This window comes from Penicillium solitum (genome assembly GCF_028829755.1).
Source record: "Penicillium solitum strain IBT 25940 chromosome Unknown utg000004l_segment0_segment0, whole genome shotgun sequence".
NCBI lineage: Eukaryota > Fungi > Ascomycota > Eurotiomycetes > Eurotiales > Aspergillaceae > Penicillium > Penicillium solitum.
Window position 1 is genome coordinate 4,038,306 of NW_027072124.1, and position 25,904 is coordinate 4,064,209.

General features: G+C 47.0%; 8 protein-coding genes across 8 annotated transcripts; 6 read left to right on the plus strand and 2 right to left on the minus strand.

The window, feature by feature from the left end:
* Positions 1 to 6,797: 6,797 nt before the first annotated feature.
* N7455_007567 (sialidase family protein) lies at positions 6,798 to 7,892 on the plus strand (the record flags this gene model as incomplete). Its single annotated transcript, XM_040961489.2, has 1 exon — positions 6,798 to 7,892. One exon carries the CDS (start codon positions 6,798 to 6,800, stop codon positions 7,890 to 7,892), a length of 1,095 nt encoding a protein of 364 aa, XP_040808091.2.
* A 586-nt stretch (positions 7,893 to 8,478) lies between these two features.
* Positions 8,479 to 9,962, plus strand: N7455_007568 (NAD(P)/FAD-dependent oxidoreductase; the record flags this gene model as incomplete). Its single annotated transcript, XM_040961459.2, has 6 exons — positions 8,479 to 8,532; positions 8,583 to 8,627; positions 8,680 to 8,727; positions 8,795 to 9,688; positions 9,754 to 9,827; positions 9,881 to 9,962. 6 exons carry the CDS (start codon positions 8,479 to 8,481, stop codon positions 9,960 to 9,962), a joined length of 1,197 nt encoding a protein of 398 aa, XP_040808061.2.
* Positions 9,963 to 11,377: 1,415 nt separating this feature from the next.
* Positions 11,378 to 13,184, minus strand: N7455_007569 (uncharacterized protein; the record flags this gene model as incomplete). Its single annotated transcript, XM_040961482.2, has 2 exons — positions 11,378 to 13,093; positions 13,152 to 13,184. The coding sequence occupies 2 exons, from the start codon at positions 13,182 to 13,184 to the stop codon at positions 11,378 to 11,380; spliced, it is 1,749 nt and encodes a 582-aa protein (XP_040808086.2).
* A 1,860-nt stretch (positions 13,185 to 15,044) lies between these two features.
* N7455_007570 (iron-sulfur cluster-binding protein, rieske family domain protein) lies at positions 15,045 to 16,339 on the plus strand (the record flags this gene model as incomplete). The annotated part of the gene is made up of 2 exons (XM_040961483.2): positions 15,045 to 15,874; positions 15,931 to 16,339. 2 exons carry the CDS (start codon positions 15,045 to 15,047, stop codon positions 16,337 to 16,339), a joined length of 1,239 nt encoding a protein of 412 aa, XP_040808105.2.
* A 642-nt stretch (positions 16,340 to 16,981) lies between these two features.
* N7455_007571 (sulfatase family protein) lies at positions 16,982 to 18,538 on the minus strand (the record flags this gene model as incomplete). Its single annotated transcript, XM_040961456.2, has 1 exon — positions 16,982 to 18,538. The coding sequence occupies one exon, from the start codon at positions 18,536 to 18,538 to the stop codon at positions 16,982 to 16,984; it is 1,557 nt and encodes a 518-aa protein (XP_040808062.2).
* Positions 18,539 to 18,886: 348 nt separating this feature from the next.
* N7455_007572 (uncharacterized protein) lies at positions 18,887 to 20,976 on the plus strand (the record flags this gene model as incomplete). The annotated part of the gene is made up of 2 exons (XM_040961455.2): positions 18,887 to 19,064; positions 19,120 to 20,976. Exons 1-2 carry the CDS (start codon positions 18,966 to 18,968, stop codon positions 20,974 to 20,976), a joined length of 1,956 nt encoding a protein of 651 aa, XP_040808080.2. The 5' UTR covers positions 18,887 to 18,965.
* An 817-nt stretch (positions 20,977 to 21,793) lies between these two features.
* Positions 21,794 to 23,537, plus strand: N7455_007573 (uncharacterized protein; the record flags this gene model as incomplete). The annotated part of the gene is made up of 4 exons (XM_040961454.2): positions 21,794 to 22,057; positions 22,120 to 22,434; positions 22,537 to 23,156; positions 23,237 to 23,537. 4 exons carry the CDS (start codon positions 21,794 to 21,796, stop codon positions 23,535 to 23,537), a joined length of 1,500 nt encoding a protein of 499 aa, XP_040808102.2.
* Positions 23,538 to 25,157: 1,620 nt separating this feature from the next.
* On the plus strand, positions 25,158 to 25,439 carry N7455_007574 (uncharacterized protein; the record flags this gene model as incomplete). Its single annotated transcript, XM_065605657.1, has 1 exon — positions 25,158 to 25,439. The coding sequence occupies one exon, from the start codon at positions 25,158 to 25,160 to the stop codon at positions 25,437 to 25,439; it is 282 nt and encodes a 93-aa protein (XP_065461511.1).
* Positions 25,440 to 25,904: the final 465 nt, after the last annotated feature.

Sequence of the window (25,904 nt, forward strand, 5' to 3'; positions counted from 1 at the left end):
CCAAAAACACTAGCTACAGAGAAAGAACTACGTCGACAGGCTTCATCAATCAAAGCTTTACTTCGTACAAGATCTAGAAGCCCACCTAGCCCATCAGATCGTGTATTAAATCAACTTGTGAAAGGCTTCCGTCTTACAATGCAAGGTGCTATCTTACTCGCCAAAGAAAATAAGGAATTGCGCGCTGAAAACGAGAAGAAGAAGCAAAAGCGGACCCGATCTTCGAGGCAGATAGATCACGAAGGGGATCTTTCAGTTCAGGATGTTCATGAGCTACGTTCGGAACCATTTGAGACCCAAGTAGCGCGCATCAATGCCTATCGTGAGCAGGTTTCGGAGGGTTTACAACCACCTGTACGGGCTGGGCGAGCATGTGGAATATGTAGGCAGCCGGGGCATAGGAGAGAGACATGTCCAGATAGATAAATCAATTTAGTTAAATCAATTTAATGGCGTTATGGCTGAGATAAATGCGTTTGAATTTAATGGGTTGGATGGGGTGCGTCACTCGCTTACATGCGTCACTCGCTTACCGAATACGTTAACTAACGTTAACTAACTAACGTTAACTAACTAACGTATTTCACATACGAGTGGTCCACACAAACGAGTGGTCCACCCCATCTAACCTATTAAATTTAAATGCATTTATCTCAACCATAACGCCATTAAATTAAATCAACTAACTAACTTGTCTATCTGGACATGTTTCTCTTCTATGCCCTGGCAATCTGCATATTCCACACCCCCGGGGGGGCCGCGTACGTGGCTGAATAGTCGATTCTCTAGGTATGCCGGGGCCGGGGGGAGGTGCCTCAGTTGCCTCCTGTTGCTGCATAATTAATGCAGAGGTTTCTTGAACTGAAAGGCCTTCTTCGGCGGGTATATGCCTCCGAGATCTAGTACGCTTTTGCTTCTGCTTCTCGTTGGCGGCGCGTAAATCGCCTACTTCTTTCTCAAGAAATGCGGCGGATTGCATAGTGATTTGGCATGCCTTTAAAACCTGGTTTATAGCAGAATTGAGAGGACTTGGAGGGCTCCTTGATCTTATACGAAGCAATGCTTTAATTGACGAAGCTTGCTTTTGCAATTGAACGTAGTTCGAAGGGGTTTTGGGGTCCCAATCACTGCCCCGGCTAGGGGGGGGGGGGGGGGGTTGGGGTTCGAAGCCGGATATTGAGCTTTGAAATCACTCTCTCCGGTTCAAAAGGGACTAAACCGGCTGCCCCGAAGCTATTTTTAATAGTCTCTGATTTAAAGGCTTCAATTCGGGCGAGGGGATATGCTTCGAGGAAGTCAAATTTGTCAATATGGTTGATCCCGGTCCGCATCTTATTTTCAACCATCTGACCGTAGGCACGTTTTAACACCGCAAAACAACCAATATCTAGAGGTTGTAAAAGATGGGACGAATGAGCTGGCATACAAATTGGTATCACCTTATTTTACTCACAAAGTTCGTCGAATTTAGGTGTTAAATGACTTCCGTGGCCGTCAAGAATCAAAAGCCGGTACTCCCCCTTAGTACGTAAAGAAGTACTAGGAATAAAGAGCTTCTTAAGCCAACGAAGTCCAATTTCATCAGAGGTCCAGCCGTTAGGACTAACTTCGAAACGCCAATCATCCGGAAGGCCGTCAAACCATGATTCAATAAAGACTTTGCCTTTAAAAATCATACACGGAGGAAGGGCCCAGCCAGAAGCATTCGTACATTCAACCACCGTCACCCATTCACGATTTCTAGGTTGTAAAACCGGCCTCCGACCGTAGTATTCACTCCGCGTAATAACCTTCGCAGTTACAGTCAATCCCATCGCGAAACCGGTCTCGTCAAAGTTATAAATATCGTCGGGATCGATTCCATATTGAAGGACTGTCTTTTGAACTAAATTAAACCACTCTATAATGATTTTAGGGTCTTCGCATTTCGCACGCTCGTAATTGTACCGTTTCGAGAATCGGGAGGAGAGGAGAGGACGCCTTTTAACGAAATTCGTAACCCAATTTTCGCCGACCGAAAGAACCGGGGTAGTTCCACGCTTTTAAAGAAGATCCGCCATTTCTCGTACTATAGAGGGCCGGGGGGCTACTCCACGTAGATCTATAGAGAGAATCCATTTTTCAAGAGATTCCTCTTCAATTTCAGTCAATTTTTGTAAATTGGCGCGAGATATCGCGCGGCTAGGGGTGCCCTTTAGTCGGCGTAGGAGAGTCGACTTTAGGACTTCGAAACGGCGCGCCACTTCACGAATTGAAGAGATTTTTTGATTCTTAAAAGCCTGTATAGCTAGTAAGATCCTACCCTCTTACTCTGTTGAATCTTTAGAGCTTCGGGAGCGTATTGGTGGCATAGTGGGTGGTTGAAGAAGAAAGGGTTAAATTAATTGACGCGTTTTAGGTTAGGTGGACCACTCGTTTGTGTGGACCACTCGTATGTAAAATACGTTAACGTAATCGGTAAGCGAGCCGGCCATGTAAGCCAGCCGGCCACCCAACCCAAAACGCGTCCATGATTTAGCACTTAGTTAGTTCAACCACCCACTATGCCACCAATTCGCTCCCAATCCTCTAGAAATTCAATAGAGCAAGAGGGTAGGATTCTGTTAGCTATCCAGGCTTTCAAGAATAAAGAAATCTCTTCAATTCGCGAAGTGGCGCGCCGTTTTAATATACCACGTTCAACGCTTCAAGACCGATTACGGGGCCACCAAAATCGCGCGATTTCTCGCGCAAATTCATCTAAATTGACGGAAATCGAGGAGGAATCTCTTGAAAAATGGATTCTTTCTATGGATCTACGTGGAGCTCCCCCCCGTCCTTCTACTGTTCGAGAAATGGCGAATCTTCTTCTCGAAAAACGTGGAACTACCCCGGTTATTTCGGTTGGCGAGAAATGGGTATATAACTTTGTGAAACGGCATCCTCTCCTCTCCTCCCGATTCTCGAGACGCTATAATTATGAGCGTGCGAAATGCGAAGACCCGAAAGTTATTGGAGAGTGGTTTGATCTTGTCCAAAAAACAATTCTTCAATTTGGAATCGATCCCGACGACGTTTATAACTTTGATGAGACGGGTTTTGCGATGGGATTGATCTCTACGGCGAAAGTGATTACGAGGAGTGAATATTACGGTCGGCGCTCGCTTTTACAACCTGGAAATCGTGAATGGGTGACTGCTATCGAATGTATAAATGCTTCGGGTTGGGCCCTCCCTCCGTGTATTATTTTTAAAGGCAAAGTCTTTATTGAATCATGGTTTGACGGCCTCCCGGAAGATTGGCGATTTGAAGTTAGTCCGAACGGTTGGACTTCTGATGAAATTGGACTTCGCTGGCTTAAAAAGCTCTTTATTCCGACGACTTCTTCGCGTACGAAGGGGATATATCGGCTCTTAATACTTGATGGGCATGGAAGCCATTTAACCCCGAAATTCGACGAGATTTGTGAGCAAAATAAGGTTATACCAATCTGTATGCCAGCGCATTCATCTCATCTTTTACAACCTCTTGATATTGGCTGTTTTGCGGTATTAAAACGATTATATAGCCGGATGGTTGAGATGAAGATGCGGAGCGGGATCAATCATATTGATAAACTTGACTTCCTCGAAGCATACCCCCTCGCACGAATTGAAGCTTTTAAATCGGAGACGATTAAAAATAGCTTTAGAGCCGCTGGTTTAATACCATTTGCGCCTGATCGAGTGATCTCAAAGCTAAATATTCGTCTTCGAACCCCTACCCCCCCTCCGAGTAGGGGAAGCGATTGGGACCCGAAAACGCCCTCGAATTACATCCAATTACAAAAGCAAGCTTCGTCAATTAAAGCATTGCTTCGTACAAGATCAAGGAGCCCCCCAAGTCCTCTCAATTCCGCTATAAACCAGGTTTTAAAGGCATGCCAAATCACTATGCAATCCGCCGCATTTCTTGAGAAGGAAGTTGGCGATTTACGCGCCGCCAACGAGAAGCAGAAGCAAAAACGGACTCGGTCTACTAGGACTATCGTCCACGAAGGGGATCTCTCAGTCCAGGAGGTTCGTGAGCTACGTGCAGAGCCATTTGAGACCCAAGTAATGCGTATCAATACCTATCGTGAGCAGGTTTCGCAAGGTTTACAACAATCTGTACGGGCCGGGCGAGCATGTGGAATATGTAGATTGCCAGGGCATAGAAGAGAGACATGTCCAGATAGAGAAACCAGCTAGTTGAATTAATTTAATGGCGTTGTGGTTGAGATAAATGCATTTAAAATTAATATATTAGGCTGGGTGGCCGGCTGGCTTACATGGCCGGCTCGCTTACCGATTACGTTAGTTAACTAACTAGTTAGTTAGTGAACGTATTTCACATGCGAGCTGGACACACAAGCGAGCTGGACACCCCAGAACACATAGTAAAAGCGATAAATTATAACATGATATTTCAACAACCAACACCTTTATTTAATTTCACTACTTGTCGATAGCAATTGATAAGTATTTTTAGCATCATTTATCAATTTTGGATAAATTGAGAACTTGCATTGTTATGGTATTGAAAAATACACCTCTGAATTCCAGAAATATATATCTCAGTCACCAATTTATTAAGTTCACCTAAACTCTAACAAGTGGTTAGATATTATATAAAAAGCATTAGGCTACAAAGAAAAGCTCATATAAACAACCGTTGTTGAATTATCATGTTGTAGTTTATCGCTTTTACTATGTGTTTTGGGGTGTCCAGCTCGCATGTGAAATACGTTAGTTAACGTATTTCACATACGAGTGGTCCACACAAACGAGTGGTCCACCTAACCTAAAACGCGTCAATTAATTTAACCACTTCTTCTTCATCCACCCACCATGCCACCAATTCGCTCTCAACGCTCTAGAGATTTAATAGAGCAAGAGGGTAGGATTTTACTAGCTATCTAGGCTTTTAAAAATGGAGAAATCTCTTCAATTCGTGAAGTGGCGCGCCGTTTCGAAGTCCCAAAGTCGACTCTCCTACGCCGACTAAAGGGCACCCCTAGCCGCGCGATATCTCGCGCCAATTTACAAAAATTGACTGAAATTGAAGAGGAATCTCTTGAAAAATGGATTCTCTCTATAGATCTACGTGGAGTAGCCCCCCGGCCCTCTATAGTACGAGAAATGGCGGATCTTCTTCTTTAAAAGCGTGGAACTACCCCGGTTCTTTCGGTCGGCGAAAATTGGGTTACGAATTTCGTTAAAAGGCGTCCTCTCCTCTCCTCCCGATTCTCGAAACGGTACAATTACGAGCGTGCGAAATGCGAAGACCCTAAAATCATTAGGGAGTGGTTTGATTTAGTTCAAAAGACGATCATTCAATTTGGAATCGACTCTGACGATATCTATAACTTTGATAAGACTGGTTTTGCGATGGGATTGACTGCAACTGCGAAGGTTATTACGCGGAGTGAATACTACGGTCGGAGGCCTATTTTACAACCTAGAAATCGTGAATGGGTGACAGTGGTTGAATGTACGAATGCTTCTGGATAGGCCCTTCCTCCGTGTATGATTTTTAAAGGCAAAGTCTTTATTGAATCATGGTTTGACGGCCTTCCGGATGATTGGCGTTTCGAAGTTAGTCCTAACGGCTGGACCTCTGATGAAATTGGACTTCGTTGGCTTAAGAAGCTCTTTATTCCTAGTACTTCTTTACGTACTAAGGGGGAGTACCGGCTTTTGATTCTTGACGGCCACGGAAGTCATTTAACACCTAAATTCGACGAACTTTGTGAGTAAAATAAGGTGATACCAATTTGTATGCCAGCTCATTCGTCCCATCTTTTATAACCTTTGGATATTGGCTGTTTTACGGTATTAAAACGTGCCTACGGTCGGATGGTTGAAACTAAGATGCGGAACGGGATCAATCATATTGACAAACTTGACTTCCTCGAAGTATACCCTCTCGCACGAATTGAAGCTTTTAAATCAGAGACGATTAAAAATAGCTTCGCAGCAGCTGGTTTAGTCCCTTTTAAACCGGAGAGAGTGATCTCAAAGCTCAATATTCAGCTTCGAACGCCTACCCCCCCCCCTAGCCGGGGGAGCGAATCAAGTCGAAATTTTACACCAAAAACACCAATTACGTAGAAAGATCTACGTCGACAGGCTTCGTCAATTAAAGCTCTACTTCGTACAAGATCTCGAAGCCCACCTAGCCCGTCAGATCGTGCATTAAACCAGCTTGTGAAAGGCTTCCAACTCCAGCTACAAAGTCATATTCTACAAGCGCAAGAAATCAAGGAATTACGCGCCGCCAACGAGAAGCAGAAGCAAAAGCGTACTAGAACTCGGAGGCATATACCTGCCGAAGAAGGCCTTTCAGTTCAAGAAGCCTCTGCATTAATTATGCGGCAACAAGAAGCAATTGAAGCACCTCCCCCCGGCCCCGGCATGCCTGGAGAATTGACTATTCAGCCACGTACGCGCCCCCCTCGGGGGTGTGGAATATGCAGATTGCCAGGGCATAGAAGAGAAACATGTCCAGATAGACCAGTTAGTTAGTTGATTTAATTTAATGGCGTTTTGGTTGAGATAAATGCATTTAAATTTAATAGGTTGGGTGGGGTGGCCGGTTCGTTTGTGTGGCCGGTTCGTATGTGAAATACGTTAACTAGTTAGTTAGTTAACAGGTGGAGAACAGAAACAATTAGGTAAGCAGCATCGGACATTGACGTCATATTCCCAGGTGATGTCTCTCGGCGCATTTGAGTAACAGAATGTTGCAGCCTTGCAGGGCAAGTTTCTGTCATACTCTCTCCTATTTCCAAGATCAAAATGCCTGGACACTTTGGCCAAAAGGTACTCAAGACCTTGGGTCTGAACGACCATGGTCATCAACAGAACTCTTCGGCCGTTCGGCTTTCAGGAAGACCAGCCGTGAACAACGATGAACGCGGATTATCTTCACCTCCCAACAATGGCACATACCCTCGTCTCTGCAGGCTATCGGATGGCACCATACTATCGTCCTTTACCCGATTCCCCGATGGACAACGCTCTCTTCGCGTCGCAAGAAGTACCGATAACGGCCTCACATTCGAAGACTTCTCTGAGGTAACACGCGGTGCTGGCGACGTGGATAACATGTTTTTGTGTGAGGTGGCTCCAGGGACAATACTGGCGGCTTTTCGCAATCATGACAAGGGCTCAAATGGCCCCACGCACTTCCGCATCACTGTCTGCCGGTCTACGGATGGTGGCCGGACCTGGCAATTCGCTTCACAGGCAGCCGAGAAGCGCCCTCCTTTGGGCATTTGGGAACCCTTCATGCGTGTCGGGCGCCAGGGTGAAGTGCAGCTTTATTTCTCGCAGGAATTCGCGCATAACAACCAATGTACCATGCTAGTCGTTTCGCGGGATCGAGGAAGTACCTGGACTCAACCGACCTGTCTGCATGGTGACCAAGATCCGCTTCGCGATGGAATGTGCGGTATTGCACGAACTTTTGACAACGGTCGCGAGGCTCTTCTCATGGTATTCGAGACTACCCGGTACGGACCGTTCAGTGTTGAAGCGCTTCTATCCTATGATGACGGTGCCACCTGGGGTTGGCGCCATGAAGTTTTCCGCCCACGACAAGGTCATAATGCAGGCTCTCCCCAAATTGCCTCTTTTGCGGATGGATCTATGGCCACGATATTCATGACAGACGAAGACTCCAAGCACGTGGAATGGGTAAAGAATGCCTCTATCAAGGTCGTATTTGCTAGCCAGCCGGTTGAAGGGCGTGTTCAATGGAGCTCGCCAACTCTTCTCTCCCCGGCCTCCAGCTTCTGGCCTGGAATCATGGCATTGGATCACCACAACGTGCTGGCCACTTATGATCGTGGTGGACCCCTTGCGAAAACCATCACCTGGCACCCTGCGTAAACATTTGACCTCGGAGGTACTTTCTATCTGGCGAGCAGTCTTTGAGACTGGTTGCATGGTTTTGTCATATTTCTGTTTTGCCCAAGTGGGCGTATTTTCCTCCAGGTGATGCTTCACTGGACGATCTCCGTATTCTTTACAAATTTCGGGTCAAGAGAAGGTCCCAGGATATGAATAGCCGAACGCATACTATGCCAATTATGCCTTCTCTTGATCAAAAACAGGGGCTCCTCGGTACTCCACTCCACAGTCATATGCTGCCATACCCATACGTAGATGTATTCTCTCTTCGTAGTCAAAACTCTACCCAGGAACCCGGCAAGTCATCCGAGACTGACTTCAACTTGCGCCTCATCCCAGGTAATTGAACGAGTTTCAGATCGGATGCCGGGACTTGGAGGTGGCGTTCGGTTTTCGGCGGATATAAACTACTCCGGTAGTTCGGGGCTAGCCAAATGGGGAAATTGACCTCGGAGTTAATCTGATAATCTGATCAGATTACAAAATGGGCCAGGACTATTTATAAGGGGTTCTTCTGGTAACCTTGGAACTTCCTCTCAAAAACTTTCAAGGTTCATCTTTCAAAATGGGAACCTCACTACGGAATATTATTGTGGTTGGCGGCTCGTTCGTCGGACGTGTGAGTTCACTCTTCTGCCCGAGAGAGTGTAACTACTAATGTCAATACAGACCACAGCTCAGGAGCTCGCACGCATCGTGCCTGCAACACACCGGGTACGCTACCATTGAGGGCCTGCCTTGAAGACGAAGCTAATATTTTATGCAGGTCCTCTTGACTGAGCCTCATAGCCACTTCCACCATCTTTTCACATTTGTGAGTTGACTTCGAAGTTAGCGGGGGTTCATTCTAGTAAATCTCCTAGAGCTAACATGGCCCATAGCCTCGGTTTGCAATTGTTCCAGGACAGGAGCACAAAGCGTTTATTCCCTACAGCGGGATCTTCAATGCGTCGCCCAACCCCTCCTCCCATGGCGTAGTTCAGGCTCGCGTTTTGTCGGTCCAGCCCACCCATGTTGAGTTGGACCGTGAATGGCAGGGCTCCAAACAGATTTCATTTGACTACGTCGTTCTTGCGACTGGCACACGTCTCTCTAAGCCTGCAGCTATGGATGATGATGACAAGGCATCGTCAGTCGAGTATCTGCGAAAGCATCAAGCCGGAGTTAACAGAGCCCAATCGATTTTGATTGTTGGTGGCGGTGCCGTCGGTATTCAAATGGCAGCCGACCTGAAAGAATATTACCCAGAGAAAGAGGTGACCGTGGTTCAATCGAGGCCGCAGGTGATGCCGAGCTTCCACCCCGCACTCCATGACCTTATTAAGAGGCGATTTGATGAGCTGGGAATTCGACTTATCACTGGTTCTCGGGTCACTGTTCCACCAAGTGGATTTCCCAACGATGGCAGCACCTTCGATGTTCAACTCACAAACGGTACCACCGAGTCCACTCAATTCGTCATCTTAGCCACTGGCCAAACCCCAAATAACCAGCTAGTGGCTGACTTGAAGTCTACCCGCCCGGACGGCGAGTCGGTCGTCAATCCGGATAATGGATTTATTCGCGTTAGACCCACCATGCAGTTCTTGGATGAGGACTATTCGAACATGTTTGCTGTGGGTGATATTGCAGATACCGGTGCCCAAAAGGCCGCTCGGCCAGGCTCGGCACAGGCAGCGGTTGTCGCGAAAAACATCCAGGCATTGATTGAAGGCCGCGCTGCTGAGGATACATTTTTCAAGGGACCTGGGGCCATTCATTTGACACTCGGGATGGTAAGTCAACCACGCCTTTATGGAACCTTATCGAGATTTGACTGGGCTAACCGTCGTGTTTTCAGAAACACAATGTGATTTTCCGCAACCCCAATACCGCAGAGGGTCAGACAGAGCCTTGGATCAACCCAAAGGATGAGTGAGTTCTTTATTTTCTTCCATCACCCCGGCAGAAGCTAACATCTTCACCAGCGGCCGAGAGGATATGAATGTGGAAGCTATGTGGGAGAGGCTGGGTATCTCGGTTGAGAACCCTCGTCAATATCACCTGTAACGTTTTCAAACATGAGTGGAATATATTAAAAATACTGTTCCCATCTTCGTCAAACCCATTTCTTTTATATTCACCTGGGAAACTCGGCTCATCTGTGCCTAGTCCATAACACGACATAATGAAGAATGTCAGCTACATACAAAGATTACTAATAATTTTCAGTCTGAATAGTTGAATACTGTTGTAGAGGCTTGACCTGACAGGCCACGAGATGTCCCGGGTCCTTACTTTTTCGAAAATCCTGAGTTCTTCTTTTCTTCCTTCTATTATTTCTATAAAGCCTTGCAAGGTTTCCAAGCGAAGCGCTTTCTATGCTATTATAAAAAATCAAATACACCGAGGACAGCCTCAAATGGACCATATGGACCTCTAGGGGGCTCCGCCGACTGGATATAATGGTATTCACCCCTTTAACATAAATAATATTTGTGTGAGTTGAATGCACCATTTATGAATTCCATTGCTTCTTGTGGGATAAATATACCGTCGCCGGTCCAGGAGGAGATGACCCGGCCAGCCATTTGTTGCGTTATTCAGGTATGATCAAGGACAGATTATGATCGATGCTAATCTAGTCTGGAGCGTCCCCCAAGCAATCGAATACATGAAACAGCTAGTGAGTTTCATGTTGGTGTTTATTAAAGAGCCAACAATCCCGGACATGTCTTAGGACATGCGACTATTCACAAGGCCCAAACCGTACGGTGTCGGTATCGCAACATGCGAGGCAGCAGAAAATCGCCTCACTTCCGAACAACTCTTGCAGTCAGAAGCGACCGATGCCATGCGACTTGACAATTTCTACAGATTGTCCATGAATTATTTCCGATGACTTTGTTGTTGATCCGCGTCATCCTCACATCACAACAGTATTGCTCATTATGCGATGGGATCTGTGCTAGATCAATTCGAAAGCTTGGATGTGCAGGACATATGCCAATGAAGGTTATATTGCCTGTGTACCTTTGAAAGTACTTAGATTGTACACTACATACCAAAGGCTTGATTTAAGCCTGGGATTTCGGATAACCTCAATCTATTTGAGGAGACATATTCACAGTCTCCCAAGGCACCAAGGCGCCAATGTATTTATGATGGACGTATGTGGTCTACGTTCAAGAAACAAGAGGTGACCAATAGGAGTGATAAAAATTGCTGATGTTGATCTAACTACTGCCATGAAGATCTCTTAAATCGCCCCACGAGGACAAAGGGACAAAGAAACAAAGGTCTGAAGGCCACACAATGGCAAAGAGACGTCTGTCAACCTGAAGGCGAGCAGGCTAAGCCTCAATGCATATGCATCATGTACAAAATCCAAAATCCAAGAAGGATCTAACCAAAGACGCTCAAACTTTATAAAAAGGGATTAAAAAAAAACACAATATTCAACACTTGACCTTGGAACCGCAGTCTTAGTTCAGATGCAGTCGACGCTTCCACTTCATTCCACTCTTGGTCATCGCGCGCTGAGTACGCTCGAGTGGGTAGTTGATGGGGGATTCACCACCGGTGAAGATGAAGAAATCATATAGGAAAGCGCCAATAAATCCACCACTTAGAGCCCCAGCCCAAGGTCCATAGAACCAGTATGGGTCAGTGAACAAGGTGTTGGGGAAACCCACAGCCAGAAGCGCAAGCCGAGGACCAAAATCACGACTCGGGCTGAATGCTGCTCCGGTTTGGTAGCCAAAGCACATGCACAGACAAGTAATGACCAACCCAATGATCAGCGAATTCATACCAGCACCAGGTGGGGCGTTTTGATCATCACCAAGAGCCAGAACGGTGATGATCAAAATGGCTGTACCCATAAATTCGTTAAAGAATGCCGTGGCAGGACCCATCCACGCCTCACGTGAATTGGTCACGAAGCTATTGATGATACCGGTGTCTGTGTTAAGGTGGAGGTAGTTCTGAATGGCTTGATAGTAGATACCATACGCAGCAAGACCAGCTAAAAAGGCGGCTAAGAACTGAGCGGCAAAGTACTCAGGCATCTTGCGCTTAGGAAAACCACGGTAGAACCAGAGTACTACAGTAACGATGGGATTCAGGTGAGCACCAGAAACACCACCACAAATATAGATGCCTATCATAGTCGCTAGGCCCCAGGCCCAGGAGGTTGTATTAGGGTTACCCTGGTTGGCGACAGTGACAGACAAATCGACACAGAAACCCAATGTGAGCTGCACAAACACCCCTAGGGCCTCGGCGAAAGCCTCACGGTGGTGTGTACGGATGACAGACCAGACGGTGTGGTTGTTATGCACTTCATCCTCGATCAGATCCTGCACGAGCGGGTGCATATCTTCGGCGTACCCTGACTTTTCTAGTTCATGGGCACTCAAAATTTGTTCCAGCCTTGCACCTAGGTTTTGATCTTCCAGCGGGTCATCACCGACCTCCGGCCGCTCCTCTGGTTCCTCGTTGTCTAGGGAATCTCCTTCCTGTACAGTCGACAGTTGTTCTTGGGCCATATCCCCGGCCGTAGGGCGTCTTCGCCGGACCGACGACGTACGCGACATACGTGAGGTTTGTCTGATGGAGTTCCCATCACCGGAGAGCAACTTATTCATAAAATTGGTCTCACGCTGCAAGCGAGCATCGTCGACCTGCGCATTCATCTTCCGAGGGTCGGTGGTCTTATCAATGCGACCCTGCTCGATATCATTGGCGTCGACGTCGAGATTGAGTCTGTCCGAGTTCTCCGTGGGACGCTGGGCATTTGCTAGGTTCTGCAAGAGCTCTTGCTTGGTTGGCACCATTCCCGACCGCACCACACGGGGCAATGGCTTGGCCAGAGACCAGACTGGTCTGGCATTGGACGGCTGTTCATAAGATGGATTCAGATCCGAATAGCCCGGCTGGACAAAGGGCTCCTGAGCCAAACGCAGCTGGGGCGTTTCATCCGGCCCAGCTAGGGTGAACCTGCCTTGTGTACGCTGCGCGAGAGTAGTGCGGGGAGCCAAGCTGGGCACTCTGCTCTCATCACTGCGTTTTGAGGTGACCGAGCTACGTCGTCGCGCACCACTGCCCTCGTCGGCACCGATGGCTCTCGTGGGTGAAATATAGTCCTTATCGCTGGCATCTCGGTCCTGGCCTGGTGACTGTGGGGACTGAGCATCAGACTACATGATATGAGACGGTTAGATGTTAACTTCTTTCCGTGAGCAGGCTTTGACTCACTGTCGCCCTCGCACGGCCACTCTCCCCCTCCATAATGACTACGTCTTATTTGGCAGGGTCTACCTGGATGATCGGCCAAGTTGAGAAGGGTCCAGGTATTCCGGCCAAGAAACAGGCAGCGAACTAAAAGAAAGTGAAGCATAAAAAGGGAAGTGTTCAAGCAGGGGAGGAAAATTGAGCCATTCATTATCCAAAAAACAAAAAAACCGGAAAGTCCTTCTCAAGTGGAACCGTCCGATTGAACTAGTTACGCGATGGTACAAGGATCTTCATTGAACACTTCAATTAGCGTGCATGATATGGGCTGGTGGAGTAGGCGACTGGTTGACGGCATTCGGCGGTTCTTGTCATGGTCCACTGAGTGGGCTCCGCAAAAGCTTCGCCTCATTGAAGTGTCTGGTCTCAAGCGTGCCGTTATACCCGCTTCACTTGCTTGGATTTATTAGGTATGGGCCTGTTAAGTTGGCAAATCTGCTGTGTGGATGAGCTGTCAGCGAAGTTGCAGTCCCATGACAAGCCCATCCGAACCCATCGCAGAAATCTCAGCACGTCCGGTCGGTAAAAGAGCCATAACACTGTGGGGGGAATCTGATCCGAGGTCCATTTCGTGGTTGCTACACTGTATGAACAAGGTCAAGAAGGCCTGCGTAATTACAATCTGTTGATGTCTGCAGGATAACATCATTTGTGGCACAGAGGTCCCTTATTTTATAATGAACGAGTTGCTGCATAAAGAACTGATATCTCGGTATCACCCTCGTCTTATTTGAAAATTAGCAAATCACCAAACACGAACAGCAAATGCAGGTAAATGCACCTAATTAAATTCCGAACTATACTCTGTATGAGTGTGCATAGTTATCGGGTCTTGATAACCACGATTTGCCATGCAAGATTTCATAGTGAACCTTCTGAGCTAATTAAACTGTGACTGGACTTCGTTTCTGGTATTTCATGTATAAGATCGGTATCTACGGAGTACATACATATGTATCTATCCATCGTGCCTAGGGCATTAGTGCACTGACAGAACCGCCAAACCATCCCACTAGCATTCTTTGAGGGTTCTTTTGGTAAAATAAAATATCCACCGGGTGGGTTATAGTGGGTCTGACCAAGATATAATAACCAAGGAGAATCAAGTGGCGAAACTTAGAGTCGGAATAAAAAGGGGGAGTTAATTTCCCACGTTCATCGGTATTTGTTCGGAAATAAATCCAATAGCAAGGCTAAAGACATGATGGAAGGGGTTAGATCAATTGATGATACTATGTAAGTGTTGATTGGAGATTACATATGTACTTTGGAAGTAATGTAGTTGTGATTAAAGAGAATATATATTTGGCCATGTACTTTACATCAGTGTCTTTTATATGTGATACTGCCCTTCCAAATTTACCACGGGAACCTTTAGGTTGCTCAGGGTGTAGTTGGCTATTGCAATTTGCAATTGATTTGGGGATAATTCGATGCTTTTGCCAAAATAATGTCATTTGAGCCGTAGGGTGGTTTGGCAACCACTGAGGCCGAGTACATTCCGGATAAGTGGATGTCCCCGAGGTCACTATTCTTCTCTGCTACTGTGGCAACCTTGCAATGAAATAGAGAACCACCAGCTGCGGGTACGAAGGGGCATAGCGGCCAGTGATAAATAGCCTGTATTTTGTCATTCTGGCCGCTATGCCCTTTCGTATGCGGGGTTTGTTACACGGCCACCATTTCCATCCGCTCGAGGATAGCACGTCTCGAGGATGCACGTCTCATGTCTCCGTCATCGCGTTTAAGCTCGAGGGTCGCCTGATCGGACCCTATTCAGAATTGTTCAAATAAAAAAAGAGGAGCGAGCAGACTTCAACTCCATCGTCCAAATATTCTGCCCAGACCTCTCCCACCATGGCTTCAACCCTCTTATCCCTGTTTGGTGATAAACCCGACAACGGCGCCGGAACACCACAGGCCCCAAAAGAACCCCTCAAGGCTCTCCCGGCTTCCTGGTACCGTTCGCCAGGGATGTATGAGTTAGAGAGAAGGGTCATCTTCTCGAAGAAATGGATTCTGACTACCCACAAATTGCGTTTCGAAAAGCCGGGAGACTTTTATCGCTTTGGGGTCGCTGGGGTTTCATTTGTGCTTTGCCTCGACCGTGAGTGTAACTTGAATGACTTCCACAATATATGCCCGCATCGTGCATTTCCCCTCGTCTCCCAATACGAGGGCAATATCCCGCTCTTTTCCTGCAAGTACCATGGATGGTCCTATGGACTTAATGGAAACTTGGCCAAAGCCCCCAAATTTGACGATGTGTTAGGATTTAAGAAAGAGGAGCAGAGTCTATTCCCAGTTCATATTCATGTTGACGCGCTAGGTTTTATCTGGGTGAATCTCGACTTTTCTCCAACACCAATCCCCTGGGAAGAGGATTTCAAAGGTGTCGACACACAAGAAAGGTTTGGGCAATTTGATTTCAGCCGCTACAGATTTGACCACACATGGCAGATGGATGGAAACTACAACTGGAAATCATTGGCAGACAACTACAATGAATGTTATTATTGCTCCGTGGCCCATCCGGATGTGGCAAAGCTTGCCGATCTGTCATACTACTATACCGTCTCGAGACCTGGACACATCCAACATTTCTCCCACCCAAAGGAGGACAAAGTGGAAGATAACATCAAGAACGCAAGCACGTATTATTTTCCAAATGCTTGCATGACAGTTTCGTGAGTTCCCTTCCATTTCAATGCCCAACACTGAGAACCAACGTCTTCCATCATAGACCGCACTTTTTCTATCTGATGCGATGCGTTCCAACTTCAGTGAGGACTTGCTCCATGGAGTACGAGGTCTATCGGCATATGGAAGCCTCCGATGAAGACTTCAACCACATTGACTCGTTTTTCAAGCGAGTTTTAAACGAAGACAAACATCTTTGCAATGCAGCTCAAAAGAATCTAGACGCCGGAGTATTTGTCAATGGGCAACTCCACCCTTACCTCGAGAGCGCTCCTTTGTTCTTCCAAAACACTGTTAGGGGTCTCCTCAGGACCCATCGAGACGAGGAAAAACGCGAGAAAAAGGAACTTTGGCCAGCCTGCCAGAGCTCCACGGGCTCAGTCACTGCCCTGGATATTGATTTCTGTGCGGAATTAGCATGTAGTGGGAAATCTAGTGATTTTGAATGGTAGTTCACGAGTAATTGAGCTGATCCAATGTAACTTGGGGTTTCTTTTGGAAGGTTTTCGTCCTGTGTGTAATTGAGCAGGCAAAGCACAACAGCAGTCAAGTTTCAAAAACAGTAAATATTGAAAGATAATTATTCATTGGTATAACATGTACGAGGTCTAGTACATATGGACACAAGGGACAATTTGCGACCCCGAACTTTCGTTGAATTGCTTATATATATCTCTCTCTCTATCTAATCCTCTTCGTGAAGTATAGGACCACTGTCTCGTTCGGTAATGTCTTCAATAAATTCCGGGGTTAATACGGCAGCAGACCACATAAGGCTTGTAAAATCTGTCCGTCTAGATTTGATCCATCTGAATACAATATCACCCACCCACTGACATAGAGGAAATACGACATGTTGTCCCGGGGAAAGATCAGCAAGTTCAATTTGCATTCGTCTCAGCGAGACATACTGCTATGCCAGGAACCATGACTCATTGGAGCGACCGGTGATCAGCTTTTGGTGGGACTTGACTCGATCGACACATGCTCGTATCTCGAACACGGAAGAAGATGGGCAAGGTTGGATCTAGTAGATGGAAATGTCCGTCAAAAGGATTCTATGATATAGTAAATAAAGTACAGTAGATAGTAATCTATTGAACTGCAAGTTTCTCATGTGCCGGTTCATCACCAATTTCCATCATCTTCTTCTCTAGTAACCTTGTCATTTCGATCACGACCTCCCCATACTTTGGATCCGCATAACAATTGAACAACTCGAGCGGGTCCTCCTGACAGTCAAATAACTCCCATTCACGACAATCCTCGCCTCCTGGCCGCGCTCCGTCGACGAGCAAATGGTCATTGTACCAATAAATCAGCTTGTACCGATGATTGCGCACTCCGTAGTGGGCATACGCTTCGTGTTCGGCATCATTATGCATCCAATATCTGTGATAAGCCAGCTGATCCCAATCCGCGGGGCACTTCCCTCCCAAAATTGAGCGGAACGTTCGGCCCTGCATGTACGTTGGCATGGTGATGCCGGCGAAATCCAAAAATGTGGGCGCGAAATCCACATTGCAGACAATGTCACTGCAAACAGTGCCAGGTTTGATTTCCTTAGGATATCGAACCATCAACGGCATTTGGAAACTTTCTTCGTAAATGAACCGCTTGTCAAACCATCCATGTTCACCAAGAAAGAATCCCTGATCTGATGTATAGACGACAACTGTGTTATCCGTTAACTCAGGATCCGAATCAAGCAGTTCGAAGATTCGGCCGACATTGTCATCAATGCTCTGAACGGTACGGAGATACCGTTGCATGTAACGCTGGAACTTGAATTCGGCCAGTTCCTTTTTAGATTCAAAGCGGAAGACGGTGCCGTCTTCATTGTCAATGAGCCTCAGCTTTCGAACTTCCTCGTCCGTGAGAGGGGAGGGAACCTTCCGCATACCACCGGCCATCTTCTCTCCGACTTTTCTTCGATCACCATCAGGCTGCGCGAGACCAAGGTCTTTGTATGACAGGTCTTCCGAAACCCGCATTTTAGCGATTGCGGCAGCCTTTGCTCGGTTTTTGTAGTCATCCGAGAAGGTATCAGGTAGCTGGATTGGATCTTGATACAGATCTTTGTGCTTCTCCTGGTATTCCCAGCTCCGATGGGGCGCCTTGTGGTGGCACATAACAAAAAATGGTTTGGATTGGTCTCGACGTTTGATAAAATCGAGAGTCATATCTGTGATGATGTCCGTAGCGTATCCTTCCACGACATGTGTACCATCGGGACCAATGAACTCGGGGTCATGATATTCGCCTTGCCCCGGGAGGATGGACCAAAAATCAAATCCCGTAGGCTCATGTAATTTCCCCTCCCCCAAGTGCCACTTGCCAATCATGGCGGTTTGATAGCCACCCCATCGGAGCTGTTTCGCGACATTCGGAGTGTGCCGTTGGATTTTCGAATGGAGGGACATCACGCCATTGACATGGTTGTGTGTGCCGGTCAAGATGGCTGCTCGCGATGGTGTACATATACTGTTGGTGACATAACAGTGGTCAAAGCGCATCCCCTCATTGGCGATCCGGTCGAGGTTTGGCGTTTGGTTGATTGCAGCTCCGTAGCAGGATATGGCCTTTGAGGCGTGGTCATCGGCCATAATGAAGATAATGTTGGGTCGCGCGGACTCTGCACTAGCGGCCATGCTGGGCTTTCGTGTCAGCAGATGCAAACAACAGGTCAAGGTTGAGAGGCTGGAGGTGGACGCTGCGTAGGAAAGACGAAATTGTTAACGATGCGGTCGCAATCTTTGAAACGGATGCCTGGGCATTGTGTCTTATTAGCCAAGGATTGTGCCTTAGACGGAACACAACCCCCTCAAAGTTCAATGCTACATGATAAGAACCTGGTGTTTCGAAGGGGTTTCCCCGGACAAGACGGCTGTCGGTAGTTCATCGGAAGAAGACGCGGATGTCGGTCAGCCTGCCTCGACTTGGATTAGTCACCCCCACCCGCCATGTGCTCGTCCACTCAAATGAACTGACACTACTCCGTATCAGAATGTTACTCTACAACCTCAACAGTATGGGGACTCTGATCGGTACTTTATTATGATCTAGGTGACTTGCACAATGCCGACTGCCGATCCCACGATGCTACCTTATTTGTCGGTTTTCAAATCACCAAATCCTCGAATGAAACAGGTCTGCCAGCAGTGCCGAGCTCGCAAGGTATTCCCCGATACGATTCAGGTCAAATGGAAGTCAATTACTGACGGATTATCAGGTTGGCTGTGATGGCAGACTCTCTACTTGTCGCAACTGTGAGCGCCTGGGCTTCCAGTGTTCCTTTACCCCGCCAGGTGAATCGCTTCGAGTGGGTGGTGCGCGATCCGGTCCAAGCACCGCCGAAAGACCCGAGCGGCTACGAGGGCCGAGTTCCTGTTCACAATGTCGCGTGCGGAAGGTCCGCTGCTCCAACACACACCCACAATGTGCCAACTGTATCAAATATAACAGGCCTTGTTCATATCCTGCATCGACGGTGGCCCAGCGACGGGACAGAAATTCCGGGGGACATGGGGAACATGGGGAACATGGGTCAGAAGATCTACCGAGTGCTCCACCGCCGGGAGTTCGAGGCCCTGATGCTGCCTTTCCGGCAAATGATTCAATGTCTGTTAGATACGGCTCACTGTCGCCCGATCTAAACAAAGAAAGCGCCCAGGGAGATCCGTCACATAGTGAAGCGACAGAACTGGTCCGAAACTTCTTCGAGTATCTCTATCCAGTTCCTTCTTATGCGTTTTTGCATCCTTCCACGACCTTAGCAAAATGCAACGGAGGAACACTGGAGCGACCGCTCGTTCTCGCCATTTGTGCCTTGACCTCTTTGCACGGACCCGTACACAATATGGACGTCGACCGGGAGAGAAGTGCCCTATGGGTGTCAAATGCAGAAGAGATTATTTGGAAATGCCTGGAGAATCCATCAATGCCTCGTTTGCAAGCCCTTTTGCTGACTATCAGCTATCGAATGGCAACAGGGAGCTATGAAAAGGCATTCATGTTGACTGCTATAGCCGCCCGTGCGGCATCTGCCATGGGTCTTAATCATGAGCAAACACACTTGGATCCGATTTTGGAGGAGACCAGGCGCCGGACTGTATGGTGCTTCAAGTTGCTCGAGTCATATTTTTCTATCGGGCTGACGGAATTCGAAGTCTGCCCCTTTGAGTGCATTTACTTAGACCCTCCGTCATCCGAAGATTCCTTTGGTTTGCTATGTCCGCCCGGCTCTGAATACTTTGCCATCCACGCGTTGCGAGATCAGAATGAGCTGGGGTCACTGAATATGTGTATTCGTTTGGCCTCTATCCGCAGGGACATTATGAAATTGACACGGGAGCTTGCTGTTTGCAGCGAGCCTTACTTGCATCTCAAAGACGTGACTGCGGGCCTCGAGGAGATACTTTGTGAACTCAAAGCTGAAATGCCAAACCGTGTAGGTCTCACGACCACGGGGTTGAAGAATTTGATTGAAAGTTCGTGGCTACCCCGTCATATTATGATGGTTAGCTTATGGCATGGGTGCTACTTTGATCTCTATCGTATTTTCCTCCCCGGGTACCCCGAAGCTCCGCCGTCTGTGGTTCTAAGTATTATCGATGCGCAGTTTATACACATCGCGACCAGAACCTGTATCGAACATGCACTATCGGTCATCAATTTGTTTTGCGACTTGAATCAGGGCTGTACCAAGCCCCGCCTGCTTGAATTCGCTACGGGGGTATGCGTTTATCACGCCATTCGATTGATTCTCTTTATCGCTCATTCATCGACTGAGCCAGATCTCCTTAGCCTTGAATTCGCGGTAAGTCGAGCGGAGCTATGCCTAGCAGCTATCAAGCGATTTTTCCATGAATTAGCCTTGGTACAACCAATCCTCGATGATATTGCGCAATTGATCGGAATATTTTCATCAAGCAATTCTGCCACAGAGACTCTATCCGTGTTCCACAAAGTGAATCACGGTCGAAGGTCCGACACACGGATTCTATCCGCCGCGCGACCCCGGCAACACTTAGCCGTTCATAGCGTCTTACAACAGGCCAAGTTTCTCACGGAAGAGCCTCTCTCGTAATTATCTATTCCAAGCAATGCTTTGTAAATATTGGGCTGGCGTTACATTAGTATTTGGTATGGTCACAATGAAATTTGATATGTCTAGATTGGATATGATTGGTGTATTTATTCCTGTCAAATTCATTTAATCAAGATTGCCAATATATAAACCTAAATACGCGATATGCGACCAAATGTCATTGATTTTAAGTAGCTCGAGTACCTTGACCAATCCCCGCATCCTGGCATAGTTCCCCGATCTCATGCACGCGAGAACTTTAACCTTGTGCGGCAGTCGGCCAGCATTACCCCATTCGGACATCCCTTTTTTCTCTCTCTTTTTTTCTCTTTGTTTTTCTCTTCAAAATTTCATGTGCACGACTCGCAGCGCGATTATACGGCTACCAATCAACTCAATACCATAGGAAACTCTCCTAGAATGCCAAAAGTCTCACAGTTACAATCACAATCAACGTCGGCCCCTTCCTCTAGATACATGGTACCCGGTTTGTGTGCACCCTCGACTACGCCACAACACGATAAGACACATATATTAATATATAGTATAGCACGTGCTAGATGATAACACTGTTGCCATAATAATTATTTATGACGCCATGTCATAACCCTTCCCCGTACTTCTAAGCGGTTGGAGGTCGTGTGCGCCAGTGTAACATCAAATTGATAACACTAGATGATGCAGAGCAATATCGACATAAATGTAGATACCTCCGCCCAGGAAAAGAAATAAGAGAAATTTCAAGTTCTTCCTTCTTGCTTTTACTTCCACCGACACCACCCTTAACTCGACCTACACACACGATTTTCTCCTCCCCATGGCATCCAAGGAGAACCCTGTTATTGGGATGGCTGCTGAGACCACGAAAGAGCTTGCGACCGAGTCGGAGCCTTTCGATCACGCCGCCAACGAAGTCTCACCGCATATTACGATCTACTCCAAATTCTGCGGCTGGTATGCCTCACCTTTATTCCAGCTGGTTTTGGTTGCGCTCATCTGCTTTCTTTGCCCTGGCATGTTCAATGCCCTGAGCGGCATGGGGGGAGGTGGAATGACAGATGCAACACTGGTGGACAAAATGGTAAACAGTTGCACGTCCTCTGTTTTACTGAACTACAGTCATACTAACTGTGGATCACATAGAACACTGCTCTATATGTTACCTCTGCCTTCACCAGTTTCTTTTCGGGTACGATCGTGAACCGACTTGGTGTGCGAATCACGCTTGCCTGTGGAGGGATAGGCTATTGTATATATGTTGTCAGCTTGCTCACCTCATTACACAAACATGTTCCCGGTTTTAATATCTTTGCCGGCTTCTTGCTCGGCGTGTGCTCGAGCCTGTTATGGACGGCTCAAGGCACAATCATGGTTTCATACCCGTTAGAGCAACACAAGGGACGCTTTTTCACTTTGTTTTGGTCAATCTTCAACGTTGGATCGTGCGTTGGGAGTCTGGTACGTCGTTTGTGAATATCCCCTCTGCTCCACTTGCATATCTGCGCACTTTTGTGGAAAGAACTGCCATCATCTACTAACCGCCGAGCGTGTGTGTAACAGATTGTGCTTGCCAACAGCATCAACGCGAAGACCAATGTTAACGTGCCAGACAGCACGTACATCGTTTTTGTTGTTCTGACATTCTTGGGCTCTGTTATTGGGCTCTTCGTCGCTGACGCAAAAAAGGTTGTCCGGTCGGATGGGTCAAGAGTCGTTCTGAAGAAGAACCCTAGTTGGAAGTCCGAGTTGGTCGGCCTCTGGACAACTCTGCGCGGAGAGCCCTCTGTCTTACTGCTTTTCCCTATGTTCTGGTCGTCCAACTGGTTTATCTCTTACCAGACCAACTCCGTTAACAGCGCTTACTTCAACACCCGCACCAAGGCATTGAACACTTTCCTCTACTACATTGCTCACATCCTCGGAGCTTGCTTTATTAGCACCATGGATTTAAACTACTTCCGTCGCACTATCCGTGCTAGGGGAATGCTTGTCATTCTCTTCGGTCTGACAATGATCATTCATGGTGGCGGCTATGTGTTCCAGAAACAATACACTCGCCCCCCAGGGGGCGCTAAACCGTCAATTAATACGGACTGGAGTGATTCAGGTTATGGGGGACCGATGTTCTTGTACTTTTCTTACGGATTCTATGATGTTGTCTGGCAGGGTGCAGTGTACTGGTATGTGTCCCCGTCTTCCTCATCTCAGCATCAATCCCGTCAAAACTTGGAAAGCTAACCAAAGAAAACAATACATTTAGGTACATTGGAACTCTCAGCAACTCCAGTCGAAAGAGTGCCAACTATGTCGGCTTCTACAAAGGTATCCAGTCTGCCGGCGCTGGTGTCATGTGGGCGTGGGACTCAACGCACCCGGCGTATATGGCCGAATTTGCTAGCAATTGGGGCCTTTTAGCTGGCTCCGTCATCTGTGCTGCTCCTGTGATCTGGTTTAAAATTAAGGATCACGTTGATGTAGAGGAGGATTTGGTGGGCACAGACGAAAAACTCGAGGTGGAGCCTGCTCATGCCCAAACGCGTGATTTATCACGCGTAGCTTGACCTTGGTAAAGCCACGAGGAATGGAGTGGAAATATGAGCATTATTAATGGGTCCTCTACCGATGGGAAATCAAACGACAATTAAGGTTTTGAAAAGTAAACAGGCAACAGGCCGATTGATCGTGGCCTTCCCAAGTTTGTAGAACTGCTCCATCGCCTATGTTCAATGTTAGCAGTGCCAAAGAACAGTGGAAGGCCGAAGGCCGAAGTAGCCTATTTCCAGCGTTCCTGTTACCAGCTAGTTGTTCTAAAAAGAGTGCATTCAATTCCAAATACGTACTGAGTATATTGTACACAGGGGAAAAGAAAAGGGAGGAAAGGATTGGTGGGTCCCACTCCAGAGCAATACAAACAATGCAAACACCAAACGCTCTCGCTTAACAAATGAGACAAACAGCCTAAGCGGTGACTAGCAGCAGAATCTAAGATCCTTCAGATTCGTCACAGTTCCATCCAGGACGCTTTTTATTTGCTATTATTTAGCTGCGTGCCTACTGGTGTCCTGGACGAAGAAATCCAACGCGCGAGCAAATATAATGAGGCTAAGAGATTTTGGAGAAACCGAAGATTTTTTGAACTCAATTATTTCTGAATGTGATTTGTATTAAAGTACTCCGTACCTACCTAAGAAGCTAAAAGACGCTGCTGGTAAGTTAATTTTCCCTTTTCTCGCTTTCATGACACCTATTTTTGGGGATTGCTAATGCATTCTTCGTATCCGTGGTCACATGATATTCCGGTACGAATATCCTAAATCAACTGGGTATTGCAACCTTAGCGTTTGACTACATATGGAGTATCGAAGGAAGGGATTTAACCCAAGTCACTGGATCCCCACATTTCTTGGCTAAGCAAAACGACATTTTCCGGGGATGAAATAGCTGGGTCGGTTTTTGAGTTCAGACCACGTTCGATAAGTAAACTTTCGGACGGACGAAACAACCTTCAAGCACTTTCAACCCCAACCCAAGCCCTATAGGCTTGATTTGGTCAAGATCTTCGCCAAGATCTTCACAGACCACTGAATGCATCCACGGCATCCACAAATGATTTGGTCAAGACCTGGGTCGGCCTTTCAAAAAGCACTAACCTTTTTTTTGTTTTGTTGGAATACGTTCGGAGACGTTGGGGATGGGTCTACAGCCTGTAATTTGTACGTATGTTGGACCCTGTTCTCTGATTCCACCGCGTTCCAGGGAGCCTGGTTTTTGCTGAACCGTTCAGATGAAGTTTATTTCCAATTAAAGTTCAACCTTGTTATATCCAAGGGTTCCAAGTTTAAGCCCCTAGCAACGCTCTGCATTCACTAGTAATATAAATATTGCTCGTTGGTCAGAATATTGCTTGTCGTAGCCAGTCCATTCTTCTGTCATATTTCGCGGGCGCATGACATGCCGCTGGTTGTTGGAGCTTTGACCAAGGAAAATGTTGAATGAAGTATGGCTTAGGTATGATGCGAACTTCCCCGGACGAGCCAAGGTTTTAACCTGGAAACAGTGAGCGATATGTGAAAGAGATTGGAGAATCATACGCGCTAGTACAACTTTCTGTTCCTTTGCAAGAGCTTCACATACTCAAGATTAAAATTCTTCCATGCGTCGCCGATATACCCAGCATTGCGATGCAGAACGATGGGTCATTCGAAATCGTTGCTCGGAAAATGGACTTGCCGGTTTTACGAAATGCCGTTCGGAAGCTTTTCTTAAATGCCCTGCTATACGAAAATCACGATCCTTTGAACCCCACTAGCAAAGACCTGGCCTCTTGCGGTCTTCTTAGTGCAAGAAGAATGGCAGGCACTCGGTTCTACACACGTGCCCTGGAGATCATCCGAACAGATAATCGGCGCGCCGCGGCGTATTACCAGTATATGCTTGATATCAATGGCTTCAAGAGGACTTAGCGAAAACATCAACTACCTCAGGTCGTGTCCCATTTTGCACCCTCCAAATTATTTAGCTTCTGTCATGAGCACAAGTGTACATTTACTCACATATGTGACGAATGATATGTTCATACATAACCCATGGGATACTTGTTGTTTTCTGTTGTTGGATGGATATCTCCATGTCATTTTTGATGGGGTAGCCTGAGACACTTCACAGACAAAATTAGATACGTGAGATTGCTGTTATACCCCCTCCCCGATTGAATATGTACAGTATTTCTTTCAATCTGCTTTTCAACCAAGGAAGATCTGGCTATAGCTCCGAGAAATATCGGTCGGCGTGTCATTGCAGAGGCATCTGAAATCGAATATTCTATCAACCTGCTGCTTTACTTTATCCTTCCGCTAGGAGCGTGACTGGATTCATGACCTATTCGTATAGTAACATGTTACCTAAGCTACGGAAGTTCTTCGGAAATC